The sequence below is a fragment of the Vidua chalybeata genome, chromosome 3, assembly GCF_026979565.1.
Source record: "Vidua chalybeata isolate OUT-0048 chromosome 3, bVidCha1 merged haplotype, whole genome shotgun sequence".
NCBI classification, from domain to species: Eukaryota; Metazoa; Chordata; class Aves; order Passeriformes; family Viduidae; genus Vidua; species Vidua chalybeata.
In genome coordinates, this window is record NC_071532.1 from 43,299,930 (window position 1) to 43,318,909 (window position 18,980).

At 36.8% G+C, this 18,980-nt stretch overlaps 1 protein-coding gene across 3 annotated transcripts in view; it reads right to left on the reverse strand.

The window, feature by feature from the left end:
* The window catches only part of SMOC2 (SPARC related modular calcium binding 2), a 141,183-nt gene that overhangs the window by 76,808 nt on the left and 45,395 nt on the right, over positions 1-18,980 (reverse strand). For all 3 annotated transcript variants that reach the window (XM_053939204.1, XM_053939203.1, XM_053939202.1), the window contains exons 3-4: positions 6,832-6,938; positions 5,614-5,713 (exon numbers count right to left, since the gene is read on the reverse strand). In XM_053939204.1, coding sequence (XP_053795179.1) covers positions 5,614-5,713; positions 6,832-6,938 — 207 coding nt within the window. The remainder of the gene's footprint in view (positions 1-5,613; positions 5,714-6,831; positions 6,939-18,980) is intronic.

The window sequence follows — 18,980 nt, forward strand, 5'->3', positions numbered from 1 at the left end:
GTGAGTAGAAATGATGTCTCAGCAGGGAGAATGTGTGTGATGAACTGCTACTCATTCTGCTCCAGTTTGGCACCAGTGTTGTCTCTCTATGTACATTAGAACTATTAGTATAAATTGAACTCATTTTACACATAAGTAATTTAACACAATGGTGAAAATTATATCCCACCTCTTAAACTAAAAGCAGAAAAATCTTTCCAGATGCATTCACATTACTTTGTCTATATGAGAAATGGTGAGAATGACTAAAGTCTGGGAGAATTGAATTTGATTTTTTTTACCCTAAATTTTCATGAAAAATTAATGGATGGAGGAAGAGAATGGCATTAACTAGTACAAAAAACTAACACAATCATACTGAATCTAATTTCAGAAAGAACTTTGATTAATTCTATGAAAATTAGCTTTACTGGGCTAACACTAATTTTTAATAGTCTTAAGAAGTCAACAATAATATTCACCGAATTTCCTATAAAAGAAGACCTGTGCCCTTCATATAGTTCCACCTGAAATTTTCAATTTATGCAGCATAAACTTTTCTTGTTGTCTTCAAATTCGACGTAAGGAGTTATTGAGTTTGTATCTTTTTTTTACCATTTCCTGAATATATTTAAGGTAGAAGCACTTCTAGCTGAAGTGATGATAGGAAGTTGCATTTGCAAGTTTTTAGGAAATTGTGTCTTCAGTATCAAGATGAATCCCCACATTTTCAGCTAGGCAGGAAACAAAACCAACTTATAACTTATCTGAAAGTTAGGCAATGTAGTTAGTACACTGTAAGGAACCAAATCACCACATAAATAAATATCCTTATGGAATGATGGAGGATGAGGAGGGATATTAGGTTCAGCAGCATTACTTTAGGAGGAAGAATTTAACACCATTCAAGTTTGTACACTTGGTTAGCCATCTATTTATGATTTTTATTTTTTTTTAAAGGCAGACATAGTCATGCCTTAGTTTATTGCAAACCCCGCAATTCCATCCAATTTTACTCTAACATCATCTGAGGCACAATAAATATTGCACAGAATGTGATGTGAGTTTTGTGTTTTTTGATTTTAGCACATCCATTTTCTATAATTCTGATCATATGGGACTGGGCTATTAAAAAAAAAAGGTGAAAGCCTATTATTATCTAGTTCAGATAATGATTTCTGATCTCCTATTAGAGAAGATTTGATATATAATCACTGAATGCAGATATCAGGAAAGGTAAACTCCCCCTACTATTCCTATCTCACCTACGGTTGTGTCTGACTGTGTATGTATAGGCAAAGAACTATGTATGAGGACTAAATATCTAGATGACTCAAGGATGGATATTTTTCTCCAGCTAATGAAAACAATTTAATGTAAACTTTAAAAGTTCGTTGCCTTCCCAAATATATTTTTGCCATCATATATCTGATCACAGTACTATACTAGAAGAGTTCTGAATTTCTAAAGGTACTTACTTGTATTTTGGCCATAAAAGATGATCATACCATCTTAATCAAAAGGGAGCAAAACTACTTCACAGAAGAATAAAATATGTCTCCATACTTCTGCAATCTCACTGGCAGCAGCCCAGCATATTTAATAGGGCATAAACCCCCTACAACAGGCAAAGACTGTATCTTCCAATGATAATATAACACCTGCTTCTCAGCTTCTGCCCCATTTCTCAGGACTCCCTGCTTATGGAATTTCTGTAGTTTCCTGTAGTGCTGATAACAGAGAAGGAGAATTGTAAAAGCGTCCTTTTTTTTATGTCTGGTGCTCTTTAGTGGAAGTACTGGGAGACATGAATCATTTTTAAGGAGCTTTCTTTTTAATGCCATCATGGGAATGTGTTTGATTTACTGTCCCTCTCACCATTGCTCCTGCAATATTTTCATGGAGCGGAACAACATTTTGAGATTTATCATGTGTGTCTTAGCAGTACCAAATATTGATGTGGGAAAAACTGAAAAGGATGGAAGAAGAACGTCTTTCAGGTAAGGATATAGTAATTAAAGCAAAGGTTTACATAAAACAGTTGGAAAGTCCTGCATTTTTTAATGTTGTTTATGACCTTCATCCTTCCATATTTTAGACTCTTGCATAACAGGAAGCTTAAATAAGAGCAACAAGAACAAGTCAATGAGCAAAAAATGGCTCAGGCAACTGTTGTTGATACATAAAAAATACACATGGGACACTTTTTGGACCTGAAATAACTTTAGGAAACACCACGTTATTCAGCTAATCAACCTTAACAGTTAGGGAAATGTAGAGGTTGTTTTGCATACCCAGTATCACAAAGTAAATGGGAAGCATGGATAGGGGTTATAATTGCTAAACCAAACTCCTAACTGCCCATTCTAAATTCTGCTCCATATTTCCTCTATTAAAAGTCAAGTTCTTCCAGACTGCCATGTTCTTCTTTCTTATTCCAGGGCATTCATCAAAGGTTGTTCCACTGGGGGGGAATGAAAAGCAAAAAATTATCCCATCATTTCAGATCAGCACAGTTGATTAGAAATGTATTTGAACCTTATCTGAAGTTGCTGAAGAACTAACCTAGAACTGAAAATTAACTGAATATTTTCATTATAGCAAAAAATTTTCAAACATTCCATGGTAGCACATTACCTGTAAGAAAATCATTAGAAAAGCATCTTAATTGTCTGTACAAATTTTCCTCTAAAGGAAAAAGGTGGCAAAACTGATCTTGGGAGAAAAAGGTATGGTACAGGCAAACTTAGAAATTTGTATAAATGTTTTTAAAATACATATACCATCCAGCCTGCAGAATACAAAGAAGCATTGAGAATAGAGAAACACACCGGTGTCAGGATGCTACCACTGCAGGAGATCTGCCTGCATGTCAGAAATGGCAAGGCCATTCCTGCATCAAGTCTAGCAAGACACAGTGTATTGGACTAACAAGGGACAACAGTATTGGCATCTCTGTAATACTAGTTGAAACAGGAATATATCTACACAACTTCAGCTGACCAACTGAAGTTTTGGTTAAAATTCCTGTGCATAGTTGTACTAAATAAAAAAGTACAAAAGGGAATCAATAGTGATCTGGAAAACATCAACACTCTTGCGAGGAAAAAGAAATCCAGCTCTGTTATTCTAAACAGATGGCAATTTTGAATACATACTTGGAAATGGGAGAAAGATGCACTTGTGCATCAGACTTTCATTTTGCAATAAACGAACTAAATTTTGCTTTATTATACCCCATAACTTTCTGAGAAAATGTGTAACTGCCTTCTTTGTTCAATGATAAGGTTTCTTCAGATCTCTCAAAACTGAGTCCTTAGCCAATACCACTGTAAAATCCCCTAGCATTTCAAGCCTTACTTCCAAATTTTGCTGTGGCTGGATTTCTTTCCTGAGGGACAAAGGAGAAGTGATGAACAGTAAAACATGAGAACACCGATACAAGCAGGGGACAAAATGTGCAGAGATAATCCCCCAGGGTCTCGTAACAACTGAAAAATTACCTACAATCTCTCCATGGATCAAAATCAGACTCTGAATACTCTCACCTGTGCCCTGGAGCAGTTTATTTATGTCTGAGCAACTAAATTTAATTTGAGTCCTATTAAGACCTTGACCTTAGCATTTCTGTAAAAATAATTTCCCTTCCCACCCCTCCAAAAATGAGCTGAAGCAGTCTGGCAGTTTATCTGCTAGGCACATGAATTCCTTTGAGAGGAACAAGGGTTAGGTTCCTGTAGTGATATAGAATAATTCTCATATTAATTGATTAATTTTCTGGGAACTACACTGCAGTTGTTCCTCAGTAATACCAGTACAAATACAAAAAGTGAAAATATAGCAAATAATTCAACAACATTTTGAGCCAAAATAGTGCCATGTGTTATAAGACACCTGAAAAACAATTATTTATTGAACTTTCAGCATCATCATAACCCTTTTTTTACTGATGTCAGTGAAAGGACGGGCAGGGAGGATATAAATGGAGGATATAAAAATAGATTTGCAGATAAAGAACAAAGGTGCACTATCAGAGAAGCCCTGGCTATGGACATGTAAAAACGTCTCTACTCAAAATTACACTGAAGCACGAAAATGCTGTCCCAACCATAGCATCATAGAATCACAGAATGGTTTGAAAGAGACTTTAAAGTTCATCTCATTCCAAACCTCTTGCCACGGGCAGGGACACTTTCCACTAGACCAGGTTGCTCAGACCCCCATCCAACCCGGCCTTGAACATTTCCAGGGATGGCACATTCACAGCTAAAGAAGGCACATCCACAGCCAAAGAAGACACATCTATGTGTCTTATGGAGATGCAGATCAGTCATAAATGATAATGACACTAAAATGAAAATGAATGCACATTTTCCCCTATTTTAAGATTTCTGAATATTTTATCTTATTTTTCACAATTGAGTCTTGTTTCACAGTGACTTTTCAGACTGGGTTAAAAGGAATATTCTGAAGAGTATTATTTCTGGATAAAGTTTACCTACAGTCAAGATGTAGAAAGATTCTGCAAGTCATTTTAACTAGAAAGACCTTAAGAATAAAAATAACTTTCTATAAACTTTGCTGAAACTTCTGCAGTGGTCTCTTCCTTCCTCCATCTATTCATTAAAAACATCAATGTTGTGCTTGAATGACTGAAGTAGATCAGAACAGGTAAATTCCCTGATTCACTTTCTTTTTCAGCCTTGTTCACATTACAGGATTGGCTTTTTAAAGCTATTTCTTCCACTTTCTGACAGAGAATGGTGCTGCAGCACAATCAGTTAAACAATAGATAGAGTGTAAAAATATTTGTAGAGCTCTTTCTGTACAATTCTCTCAACCTCAAGGGGTGTGAACAGCGATTCTGACAACCATTAACACACTCAGGATTTATATTTATCATCAGTGTTAATGAAATAGGGTCAGAAGCAAACCCCTGAAAAACAAAACTTGTTAATTGTCCTGATAGAAGACAAAAGGCAGCATACAACGCAGTGAGTTTGATTTGCCAGTTAATTTCTGCAGGCAGTTTTTTCATTTTGCTCTTAATGCTTTTATTTTATTATTTCTCCTCTGGATTTGGTCATTTGCGGAATGTGCTGCGGGAGTTCTTTCAATGGGCTATGTTACAAATGGTCACCCCCACTATGTTTTTTCCCTGTACTCTAAATATTGATCAAAAAATGCAAATCCCTCTGAAAAGTTTTTGCAATGAGTTTTTGTGCAAGAGAGTTTATAACATAAAGTACTACATCAGCAATTCAGTCACCAGGTTTCATATATGGACACATAAATATGGTATAAATGACTACTGCAGAAAACCTTCAATAGCTAGATTAATGTACAAATAAAGTAGATGGATCCTAGAATCACAGGAAGGCTTAAATGACCTCAGAGTGGCAGTGACCTCAGACTTCATGCACAGATACATAAAAAACTACACCAACTTTCTCAGAGCTTCATCCAGCTGAATTTTAACAAACCCCAAGGATGGGGCATCCACAGCTTCCACCATCACCTGTTTCTGAACCACTCTTCTAGTGAAAACTTGTTTTGCTTAGGTCTAATCAGATGCCACAGATAAACTGCTGTTCATGACATGCCATCATAACCTAGCCAGACAAAAAGATTTACCTGGGCAGCGGGGAGTTTTGTGGGCCACAGCAGTACCACTGATAGGACGGCCATTGGGAGTGACACACCAGCAGTATCCAGTGTAACTATGGCACTGAACCTGTCAGAAACAGCAAGAACCATGTGCAGCTTGTCAGACAGATGCCTGTTACCCCACAGCATTCACGGCACGTGAGTACAGAAACTTATCCAGCAAACTGTATCGACAAAACCTAGAACAATAACCCACAATGGGCCCATCTCAGTCCTATATTTGATTTTTTAGCATAAAGCATGTTTCAAGCTAAGTGTGGTAGGTCCTTCAGAATCAAATGTAAGAGAAAACTATTGAACTATGTGGTTGTTTACACCCTGTCTTAGACGAGTGAGGTGCAGGTGTTATAAAAACCTCACAAGGAAGCTTCTCAAGGGACACATAAACTGTTCCTGAAACAAGCAATCCTGAGTTTTTTTCTCACATAGAGAACATACTGTTCCACCCACTGAAGGAGCAGGACAGAGTACTTCTGCCAGCATTATTCATATCCCAAGCTGTCAGAAAGGAAACTCTTGGAATTCCGCTTAAAAACCAATTGCATTTTATTTTCTAAGGGCCAATATCACTTGCCTCATCATGCTTAAAAAAATTGTCTTCTGCACAACTCCAAAACCAAAAGTACAGAGGGAACAGAAGGGGACCATGATTGGAATATATACCTTAGGATAAGCTTCTAACTGTGTTCCTTCTCAATTCTGTGATCTAAGTAAATTAGTCTCAGACCACATGCTTGTGAAGAAATTCAGCTGAGAATAAAGAAGGATTCTGTATGATTCATGATTTAGCACTTAAGATATGGACTCCAGTTGCAAGATTTCTGGTTCAAATCAGGAACAGATCACAAATTACAAGCATTTTACCATCTGATGAGTATTCGGGGGCTACAATAATGACTCAGCTGCCTCCCTAGAAGAACAGGGAGTGTATTACACAAACAATGGTAATGTTTGTGTAATTGGCCAGCTCTTTTGCTGGCCAATTGTGAAAAAGAGAACCAGGACTCAACACATAACACAGATTTTCCTTCTTTTTTTTTTTTTTTTTTTGACATGTTGGTATAAATTACATTTAATTTTGAAATTACATTTCCCTTCATTACATTTGTCTCTTCCTCAACCTTTTCAAACACACATACTCTGACCTTCCAGTCATACAAGACACTGAATGAAAACATTTTAAACCTGACTATATGTGCCGTCATCATTGCATTCTGGGATAAACACTTGTTGAAATTCTTTGCGAGCTTGTTCTTGGGTGTACTTCCTCTCAGCCACACATCTGGAAACATCTAGAGAAAGGGAAAAGGTAAGTCAGTTGGACGATGAAATATGAAAGAAAGGTAGGTGATCATCTATATTATGAAAAAGACAACCCTGAGACTCACGCAGAGAGAATCAGAATTTTGATCAGTGAAAATGTACTATCAACTTGCATTATTTTTAGGGAAGAAAACCAATGCAGGACTATAATTTATGGACAATAATCCATAACTGGGAAATGAAATTTAGAGATGCCAGGGCAGACAAACTTTCTGTTCCAAATACCACCAAGGAGTAGAAGCCAAAACAGGGCTTTTCCTCTCAATTTAACGCAGCAATAGCTGCCATACTGCACACCACAATATTCTCTCAGAGATGGTGGCAGCAACATCTTTCTAGTGCTTCAGGAAAGGCAAAGGATGCAGCAGGAGCACAGCTGGCTTGTACTTCCTACTTACTGCAGCTAGGCAGCAATTTCAGATGTGACTACAGATGTCCTCACCAGGCTGGTAAAAAAAAAAAAAAATATATATATATATATATATACAATGTACAGTGCAATGTACAGTGCAGAAACTTATTGGGAAGGTGATTAAATAATAATTTTGGACATGAATTATTCATATTATGCTAAAATTTAATGTGACAGTTTATGATTTAAGCATGGGATATCAAGTCTACCACATGGTCCTTTTTGTCCACTGTGAGGTCTCTTGATCTCCATCCAAGACACCAAACAGCAAACCAGCTGGCTTTAATTCACTGGCTTCTAATGGAGCTTCTGGTGTCTAACAAACTATATTGTCTACTACATATACTTTATTTCAGTTATGCAGCCAAGAGCTTAAAAAAGACACATAAGCTGTTGTACCTTTTACACTACAAATTTTAGCATGTTGCAGATGCAGAATCAGAACTTCAGAATCTGCTTGAGCTAAGCAAGTTCAGAAAAAATGAGATTACCAGGCAAGCTTAAGGTAGTATTAATGACTTCAAGATGTGACTGTAACATCTGAATTACAATGATTTCAAACATACAAACAGAGAAATTTGCTGCTTCTGATCCCTGTTTGGTTTAAAGACTGTTTGACAGAAAGTGGTTAATCCCATTTTAAGGCTAAAACTGTCCAGTGATTACCTGTGAGACAGTGGTGTTGTGGTGATTCACTAATGCTTGTGCAGTTCTTCAAAAGCATGGGAACAGCCTTTCTAGTCCATGCAAGGTGCAAATTAAACAGAATCTGAACAGTGAATCAACAGCACTTGACAGAGGTTTGCATTCTTAGGAGCACACAGGTAAGCCAGCTGAATTCCCAGTCCCCCAAGCACCCTCTCTGTGCCAGTATGATCCAGACACACGTTCACAGAACCAGCCTGGAAACCTAGTGGAATGGCAGAAACTACTTTTTACAGGGTAAATCCTTCACTTGTCACCTCCACTGAGTTTTGGATAACTCACCTGGCAACATTAGCATTAAAAAATCCCTCAAAGTCCTAGGCAATCTGATGTGGAAGTGTAGCATAAGGAGGATAGAAACTTATCCTCAGCATCTGTATTCTGAAAACAAAATTGGGGCCCCTTAATTTTAATCTTCCAATTTCCCTCCTGATCTTGGATTCATGTGCACTAGTTCTGTGTGTTAGTTTACTCTTCTCAAAGGAGCACTATGAGAGTTCATGTTGCTAATATGCCCCAAATACAAATAATTTCACTTTGAAAAACTATGTTTCAGTCTTAGCATCATTAATTTTATTATGCTGTTTCAGGAGGGATACTTACAGAGATGAAATGATAACTGAAAGGGATAGAAAAGTTCAAGCATCCAGAAATGTGAGAAAGAAAAACAATAAGGAACTGAATTAATTTGTACTGTGGCACTTTAATAGTTTTTTTCCCCCAAGGGAGAAGTACAGTCAATGTACTGTGCAGCTCAGGTACAATCTGCTAATGTGTGCACTGCCAAAGATTCTTTTGGGGGAAAAAAAAAAAAAAAAAGAAACATTTGAAGCAAGCTTTGGTGTCGTAAGCATTTTTCTGAGCATGGTTGGTTATACAGTACTTAATAACATGTGGTTTTAATGTAGCTAGTATTTTAACTGAAAATAAATCACTTCTTTGTTGGACCTTTGTCCTCGTTTTTCTAGAATGACATGTGGTTTAAATGTCTAAAAGGAAAAGTGATATAAATTCCATCACATAAGGTCTCTGTTATAGAACCAGCAGAGTTGTAAATTATCTTCAATAGTTGAATTATCCTAAAAATACGACGAAGAGAAGTTCTCCAAAATTGTCCACCACTTGTTCCTAAACAGCCTGATGCTCTAAGGCCTTCTATTCATGGATGATCTAATATGCTTTAAAATCAACAGTCACCAAACTTATTGGAATATAAAATTCACATTTGAAGTCTTATTTTGTATTATATAACCATGGAAACATTTTAAACCTGTTGGGTATTACTGTGCTTCAGTATAACAAAATAAAATCATGAGGGAGATCTCTTATCAAGTTAAGCATATGAAAGTGTATAAAGTCAAAATATTATTTCCAGTTTTGTTTTTTTTTTTTATTTTACCGAGATATTACTGCAGAAGAATAATTATGACACAGAGTTGAGGTCCAAACCTGACAGAAGAAATGTAATCAGGTGATCAAGATAAAAAGAAGAAATATAAAAACATTCATACTCAGAATATTAATGACCATTAACTGTTCGTTCATTGGAGATAAATTACTTCCAAATAAAAAAGAGATTATTGAAGATAAATGATATTATAATATTTTCTATAATTTTTTAAGATTATACCATCTGATTATCTGCCTCTGTGCCCTGATGGCAATGCCTTCAAAATCTGTTGCATAACTTCCAGAAATTTTTCCAAAGAAAAGGAATTCAAGACATTTAAGGGCTATACATTTATGCAAAATAACAGCTGAAAAAGAATGAAAAAATTATTTCCTGAAATGACTGGAAGAAAGGCTAAAACATGAGCTCACATCAAAATATCAGACAAGAGATAGTTGTAGGGAAACCCATAAGTGATGGGTGACATCCTAATCCATAGGGAGAAAAACCTTCAACATGGCCATTGCTCATGACCATTCAGCAAAGGCAAATCTGGAATTCACTGTACAAAGTCTCCTTTGCACCCAGACAATTCTTGTCTACAGTCCCCTCTGTGCACCTTGTAGAAGTACAGGTAATGAAAATGTTTCACATGAAACTCAAATTAATAGGATGAGTCTAGAATTATGTGGTTTGCTAGAATTTAGTTTACATAAATGAATCAATCAATAAATAAACACATCTAAGGGGATGGGTAACAGTAAAGTCTCTCACACACAGATTCAACTTTGCTATTTATCTAGGACAGGAATCATTCAGATCAGGATGGGCCCTGATTATTTTGAAATGAAGACCAAGAATGAAAGGTGATAGGACTGACCCAGTACCTCTGTGCTGATTAATCAGCCCACAGCTTTTGATTTTTCAGCATTGCCCCTGACAAAAGTAGGCTAAAGTCTTACAAGTGTCCCTCTGGTGATGAACCTGAGAGCAGAGGGGACTTTGAGGCTGCAAGGTTTTTGGAAGGATGACAAGCACTGTATAATGCTGCAAAGCTTTATTTTTTTTTTTTTCAATCTGTTTTTCAAACTTTTGGAACTTTCTAGTGGAAAAATAAAGCTCTTGAAACTGTTAAAGGTTTCTTACTAGAGTTTCCACTATACTTTATTTCTCTTTCCAACTAAAGTATTAAAGGAAGCCAGCAGACTCAAACTGGATTCTGGTATATGACCTGGTGAAAAGGCCATTAGGTTCTAAGACCTGTTAAAATCTGGCTGAAACGCAGCCTAATTTGCTTATAGTCATATAATGAGAAGAACTAATTTTGCAGATAGGCATCTCCAGCTGTAATTTGGAATTGTGTCAATTACTAACTCAGTCAGACTTTATTGTCTCAACTCCAGATAAATGGGCTTTTACATCCCACAACCTTGTGGGGAATTGGGGAAAAAAAATATCTCCTGGCATAGAAATGTGCGGGCACTGCTGGACTCCAGGACGGTTTGGATGGGTGGTAACGAAGGATCTCTGAGGCCCGGTCTTTAGAGCATATGGTTTATTGTAAAGGATGAAGGGCCCTGCTTAGAGTTGCTAGCCGCAACTCGTGGCAGGCCCGGGGAGAGCGGGGGGGAGAGAGAGGGAGAGAGAGAGATGGTGCCAGGTGGGTGTCCCAGCAGGAAGATCCGAGAGAGAGCGCGTCCGGTCCCTCGGCCACACCTTATCAGGGGGCTTCAAGGTGGGCTGGGACAGGACTTGGGCCAATGGGGTTACAGATACCTGATACTTCAGGGGAGGGTTACAGGTATGGGATGAACCATACATTGGGGGGTGATACAGAACATTCCTTTTGACCTTTTAGATCATCAGAAAAGGGGATTGCTTTCAGCTTGGCTATATTATTGTTTTCGAGATGCTCAGTGATTAAGGTTTGGTATTTCAAACCTTGTTTTCATCTCAATATCTGTATTCTCTGATTCTTTTGCCAGGCCATCATATTTATAGGGCCTTGCTATTTCATCTTCCCCAACAGAAATGGAGCATGAGTTTACCTTAAATCAGCTCACTGGGACTCTGTTAGCTGCCAAACTGGATTGGTACAAGGCTCATTGCATTTTAGCACAGTATGTTGGCCAGTGTGTTGATTGTACCTCTGTGACTTAGCACCAGGACTGCAAAAGCAACCAGAGATTTAATAAAATGAACGCATCTTGAGGTGTACAACAGAAAAAAAAAAAAAAAAAGGTGTATGGGAGTGGACAGAAATACACAGGACTTAAGAGAGTACACAGTTGTAGCTGTTTGGGCAGGTCTTTCTGAACTGCCCAGACAATTCTGGCTTCCAGGGGAGACCAGAGACCAGAAAGCACAAGTAAAATAAAAAGTCATATTAATTCTGATCTAAGTTTCTCTGTGCAACAGGGAAAACTTTCACCTATTAAGTGGTGCCACTACATTGCTGCAGGACCTTCCTGACGTAGCACTGAAGTCAACAAGAAATTCTGGAAATAGAGTTAACCTCACAAACAGCACCAGCTTGACTTGGAACTAATTTCATTTTATGCTTTATTTCCAACAGTACAGCTCCAAAAACACTGAGCTTCATGGAAAAAATATGCACCAACTTCAACTCTGCTGGTTAATCTTTGAATAATATATCAAACAGAGGGAAGTTTATTACTGCAAAGTAGAAGTTTATAGTTATAACAATGACACAAACTCCTCAAGGGTGTAAACACTATCTCTAAGGTGACATTCAGTACAATTGATTTACAGGCATTTTGGGGCTCTACAGGAAGTTCTCACTCAGATTCTCCAATGGAGAAGTAAACAGCTTGCCAAAAGTATAGATAAATCTCTTGCAAAGATTTCCATTTAGTTCATCCAGTATTTATTGGTTTGCTACGTATCACAATAGGAATAAAAACACCTTTCTCAGTCTCAATACATGGAGCAAACTTTGCTTGCTTTGCAAGAGATTATTGTGTTTGACACAACCTTGTTATTTATTTATGCAAAAAAATACACTTAATCCTTTACTTACTTATTTTATTATAGATGGAATATTCTGTTGAACATATCAAAAACATTTACCACTCTGTAAAAACTATAAAGTGGTTAACTTAATCATTTGAAGATTTCCTTGAGAGCTTCCCACAGAGAGTAAGATGCTCTTACACTAAAGCGAAATCTTTTCTAAAGTCACATAGATGTGAACAACCAGACCTAGTATAGACACACATAATCCAAAGACCTTTCACTGTTTCCCTTTGCACCTCTATTTTGCCAGAATACCTGTGTACACTTGTCCTTAAACCTAGAAACATGCAGTGCAACAAGCTGTTTCAAGTTAGCTGTTCACCTGAGCACTTTACTGAATTGTCCTACAAACTAGAATTTATTTCTGCTTCTGTACTTCTTTCCCACTGCTGTACCTTTTTGGCAACTGGTAGTGATATGACAAAAGTCAAACAGTCTTTATTGGTAGTTAATTTACACCAAAATTTTATTTGGAGCACAGGACACCACTTGGTTTATATGGAATAAACCACTCATGAAAATTTCCCATTATATTTGACCTAGGTCAATGTATATTGTAAAGAACTGATTGTGTCTAACAGCAAAGCAGATAAAAAGCTATAGCCTCTAGTGATAGGTAACACATAGCAAACTATAAATGCTGAAAGTATCAGTTTTAAAGATGCCTCTTAATATTAGCCTCTTGGGTTGGAAAGGATGTCAGCACAGACATTTAGCCTGACAAAACCATAATATAATGACTTGTTGCTTTGTGACAAGAGTTGGCCAACTCTTTCACTATTTATTTTTATAGCTGCTTTCTGGATTCAAATAAAACAGCAGAGCAATCTTAGCCTAAACTCTCCTCTATTGGCATCTAACAGACGGAGCAAGGCAGTGTGGGGTTTCTTTGCTGTTTTCTTTTTGCTTTTGCTTTTTCTTTTTCTCCCTACATTGAGAACCACACAACCATTTAGATATCTAAGCTCTAAGATAAAATAAGGAATGCTGTGCTGGATTCCCTCTTGGCACACTATTTCAGTTTGCTAACAGTTGCATTTGGAGAGATACAGTCTGATTAGCACTGAATCAAATACTTCAAGAAAAACTAAAGCAACAGCTTTCTGAATTTTTAGATGCCAAAGGCTACACTGGCTTTCTGAGAAGAGCAGAGATTTGATAGTTTGGGGAACTCTATTTTGCTAATTCTTGCACTGAAATCTGAAAAGGTTTGCAAAGGTTTGTGGTTCCTAGTCTTCAGTGCAGTATTATTGCTTTAGCACTCTCCACTTCTTTTAGGACCTTCATTTTTATATGACGTCTGAAATTCAAACTGAAAATACAAGAGTAGAAATAAAAACTCTACAAAACACCCAGAAAAAGATTACTTTCAAATCGTTGTACTGCATATTTGATTTTATGAAGACTCATTTTCTGTGCATAAGAATGCCCTTACATGCCTTATTTCTGTGCAGTCTGGCTTCTGCAAATTCTGCTTGGAGAAATATTATCAATAAAAATTGATAATTTTAAAGAGGGATAAACTCTATCTCCAGAAAACTGTGGATATTATCACAGTGTTATTTGTCTTGTGTTCTAAGTACCACTAGATACATTTAAAAGAGCAAAGAATATTCCACAAAAATATTCCAAACATACTTAAAACTTTATTCATTTCCATTCAGTACTAGAAAGTATAATCAGAAGCCAACTCCACTTGCTTTAAGAGATAACATAAATTGTAACTTCTATATTTTGATACCTTTTTCACCATGTTAGATATTTTGTTTCTCACCACTTTTACTACAGTGGCTTGATGTGTAACATCTTGACACATAATATAAATGAAGACTCAAAACCAATATGAGGTTCTGGCTGACAAGTATTTGTATCAGGACTGCCACCATCACAGTCTGGAAACTTGCAGTCATCTACAGATTAAACAGTGTCTATAGTGAGAAAATATGTCTGAAAAAGGAGGAGACAGCTCCTAGCTGAAAGTATTTTAAGACAAAAATCTATCTTATAATCAATCTTCCTCCTGTGATTATTTTCAATAATCCCAAATTTAGTACCACTTCTCAACATATTCTTTTTTTATGTTTTTCAAAATAATGAAAAAAACCTGCATCATTCTTATTTTTTTTCCTCATTAAAGATAAGAAGAAAAAAGAAAAGGGAGAGGTGAAAAAGGAGACCTGAGGAGATATGAAAACTGTCCTGTTTTCAATGTACAGATTCTGCAAGGTCTCACTCTGTTCAGGTTTATTTTTAAGACTGACACCTTGGTCCACTCCCACTTTCACTCAGTTGGAAAAAGAACCATACCTACTCACTTCTTTTTTCTCTCTCCAAATGAAACATCTTGGGAGCATATTCTACCACCCAAACACATCCCTCAGGGCTGCTTTCCAGGCAGCAGGTGCACCGGCCAAGGCAAGGTCCCTGCTTACACTCTGAGCTAAGGGACGTGCTCAGGCACTGCCAGCACACGTCAAGCTCATGCCTGCCTGGCTCACAGGCAGCCCTGAGCTGGATGGCAGCCTCCATGGGGATTATGGAAAAGGTGTGCACTCAGAAACCACATCCAGCATTTACATCCCAGTTCTCTAGCTAATAGGCAAGAGTAATGTCTCTCCAAATTATGCTTGGATTCATTAATTATAGGACCAAGATTAACTTGTGGTCCCAAAACAACTACTGCCCAGCAATGCCTTCATTCTCTGCACAAAGGGAAAAATCCTATTAGCATGTTTATCCAAAACCAGAAATTTTAACTTATTTAAGCATGCTTTTAATCCATTCATTAACTCATTGTAATCATAGTTTAAATGAATAAAACTTTTCACTATTCCTGAAAGCCCTAATTTAAAGAAACAAATGCTGAGTATTCTCTTCTTTAAAGAAAGCAAATGTTAAAATAACTGCTTTATGGGAAATTTCACTCATATTTTGATGTGCTTTGGTTCTTTATATGACTTGTGAGAATGAAGATATTACCTTTTGTTATATTTATAGCTAATGACAGAACAGCATTTTTAAACAGTGAGGCTCCTTAATATACTGTAAGTGAATTAGGCTAAACATGATCTACCTATGGTTTCCAACCAAGAAAGGGGATGTATGTAGCTACAGAATAACAATGACACTACTCCATGTGATGGCTCTCCTTGGTGTACTCACAAAGCAGTAAGCCACTGTTGGGGCCACATCTGCAAATACTGAGTATGTACTCAGTGTTAGACAGATTAAATTCCAAACCCCTCAGAAATTAAATATCACTGTGTAAACATCCTACATTGCCATTTTCAGAAAGGACCACTGAGAGATTTGTGCAAGTCCAGTTTAGTAGTTGCTTATACACCCAGGTTGCTGTTACATGATGATAGTGAGGTAAGGAAATGTGATGCGAACTGGCAGCGAAGATTTTATAGTGATTGACAATTTGTATCAAAACTCCAGCCATTAGAGAAGTCTTATTTTAGTGAAGTACTGGTAGATAAGCCACAAAATCCAAGTGCCCCAGCTGGAATATTTTAAGAACTCTGTGTTAGGGTAGAGGTATGCTGGTAAGATATATATGAATTTGTTTTTTCATTGATCACAACGCTAGAATACCAAATCTTATTACTGAGTCACTTGCTTAATACATTCAGAATATTAGTCTCCAGGGCCCCAATTATGGGCCATGTACATTCACTTAAAAACAAACTGAGAAATGAAATGAGTATTCTTAATGTTATTTAGGAAACAAAAAGCGAAACAGAAAAAGAAAGTAAAAAAAAGCTGAAGAGCCTTAAACCTGTAAAAGAAGGCACCTCTGTGCATGCTGCCTGCTGGGAACAGTCCTTGGCCCATCTTTTCACTGAGCCACATAGATACAGTCCTCAGGAGAGCACAGATGGCCAGTGCCCAAAGTGCAACAGGGAGCATTTAACACCTTACCTGCCTGGTGTTCAAATTGTCTCCTTGCATTGCTTAATTAATTGGTGCAGACATAGCATCTGTTTCTTTCTGAGCAGCTTAAAAGCAATTATATTGTTTTTCCACTTCTTGTATGTTTTGTTCCTTTGGCTATGCTGGGCCAGATTTCCTGTGAAGCATTTGTGTGTGCATGTGGTTGATCCCCATCACAGGTGACATTTTAACAGTCCTAACTATTAAACAACACAAGTAGTGTTTCTCAGCCTTCAACATACATTTATTTATTAGATTGGTAATCTCATTGCCACAGTTAACATCTGTGTCAAGCAAGTGGCAAATCTCCAGAACTTCAGAATTAAGATTTTGTTTGGAAAAGTATCCAAAAATGTAGATGTTCATCTACAGTGTACACAGATTATTTGAGAACTTAGAAACTCCAAAAGTAGGCTGGAAATTTTATAAGATTTTAACTTCTTATAGCATTTCCAAGCTTAGCAATGGATTCCAGCAAAGTCTGGAAGCAGACTTAAAAATTTTAAAAAACATAAAATTAATGTCTTCAGAAAAAATAGCTAACAGAACAGTCTATTTTGATGCTTGTTTTGTTAAAGGTGGGTTGTCTTTCAGAAATGAGAGGAAGGTTCAGGGTTCATTCATTGTCAGATTTGTTTAAACTGCTTTGATCTCTGCTGCAGTCATCAGGAGCTAGAATAGAAGTACAAGGGAAAAAATTGTTTAAATGCTGCCATTTCACTGTGATCTTTTAATATCTAGGATCTAAAAATAATTTCCTTTGCAATGCTAAAGAATTGCCTGGGCTGAACGCTCTTGCTGTGAATGGAACTTGAATTAGAAAGGAAACCAGCACACACAGAGCAAACTATCCCTTTGTACTTTTTAGTATTCAAGTGTTCAAAACCAAATAGATGAGAAAAATATTGAGAACAGGTGAGAAAGAGAAAAAAGAATCAATAAAAATTTGCCTTTCGAAAGAAAAAAGAAACAGAGAAAGCAGACAACAGTCTGGTAATCATTCAAAATTTCTTATGGATGTTAAAAGAAATCACAATTCTGAATATCTAAACAAGAAATGATGGACTCAAAATTATTCCAAAAGGCTGTCAACATAAACTGTCAAGGTCTTTAGATTTCTACTGAATACACTGATACAAACAAAGAGCTAGTCATCATTAAATTATTTAAAATGGAAAACCTGGAAATATTTTCGTTTTAGAGAAGATTTTTGTGAGGTGAATAAGGGGTTTTTTTGGAAGACAGGAAGAGACAGACTTAAGATTGCCTTTTTTGATCAGTGGTGGATGATTATCACGGCACAGATTTAAAGTTGTAAAGTCTCTACGAGGAGTCACCTCTTTTCTCCCTTCAGAACATTCATATGAAAGCATGCATGTTTTTTTCCCTTTTACCTACAAGCTCAAAACTTGTTTCAAAACCAATGCTTTAATGGGGAGTTAGGGTGGGTGTCTGTTTTTTCAGAGGTACAGACAAACATTTCCAAAAGGATCTGTTTTTATTCCTACATAGAATGAAAGTAAATTCTGAAACCTTGGAAGTTGCTCTCTAATGAAACATCACTTTTTGGTTAACCCTACTAAAACAACTGCCCTCTGCTTTTTGATCAAGCATCACCTGCAAAAACAAATTTTACCACTCAAAAGCAACTGGCTCTACAGGTCTTAATCAAAGCACTTCCTTGGCTCTATCAGAATGTTTGATATGACTATCTGAACTAGCCCTAGCAATGCTAAAACTGAAACTGCAGCTAGGCCAATGAATCATCTTTTTCTTCTTTAAAACTTGTTTTTAGAGCTTGAAATATTTCTGATGATCACAACCATAAGTAGGAATAAAGACACTGGTCACTTCAAAATTTAAGACTGCTTTATTGAATAAGAAATACCATGAAAATGTAAAACTAAAAGAGCACTTGTCTCTTGCTGACACTGATTAAGTACATTATTGGCAAATATCTGCCTATTACCAATCAAAGGAAAAAACATTTGATTGAAGAGAACATGCTGTGTCCCAGCAGTATTTAAGGTGCCTAAGGTGTCTAATTCCAATTCTACAATTCTACAGTATGCATTAGTAAATAAACAGCAAATGAGCACTTCTCCAAATTGCAGATATTGACTGCAGAAAAATTTGACAGCATCAATGAGGAAATCTTCATCAGAGCAATATTCTCATCTTAATGAAGAAAATTTCTTGCAGATTACTTTTACAATATGGCATAAAAAACAATAAAGAAAAACACTCAAAACTAATTTCCAAAAAGCTCTAATGTCTAAAATGTACAAATACCAAGTACCAAGTACACAATAATTGTCTCTGTCGTTCATTAGTGTAACAAAAGCTTTGGCTCAGGTAGCTTCATTATGTTTTCCTTGCTCACCACAGTAAATAGATCCATCACGTAGTACAATGGTTTACTATGAAAGGGCTGAAAAATTAGGATATTGTTTCATCCAGGCAGAAGATGAGACAGAATGTCTCTTTGAAGCAGTCTTGATGCTTCAGAGGTTTGCAGGAGCTAATGGAGAG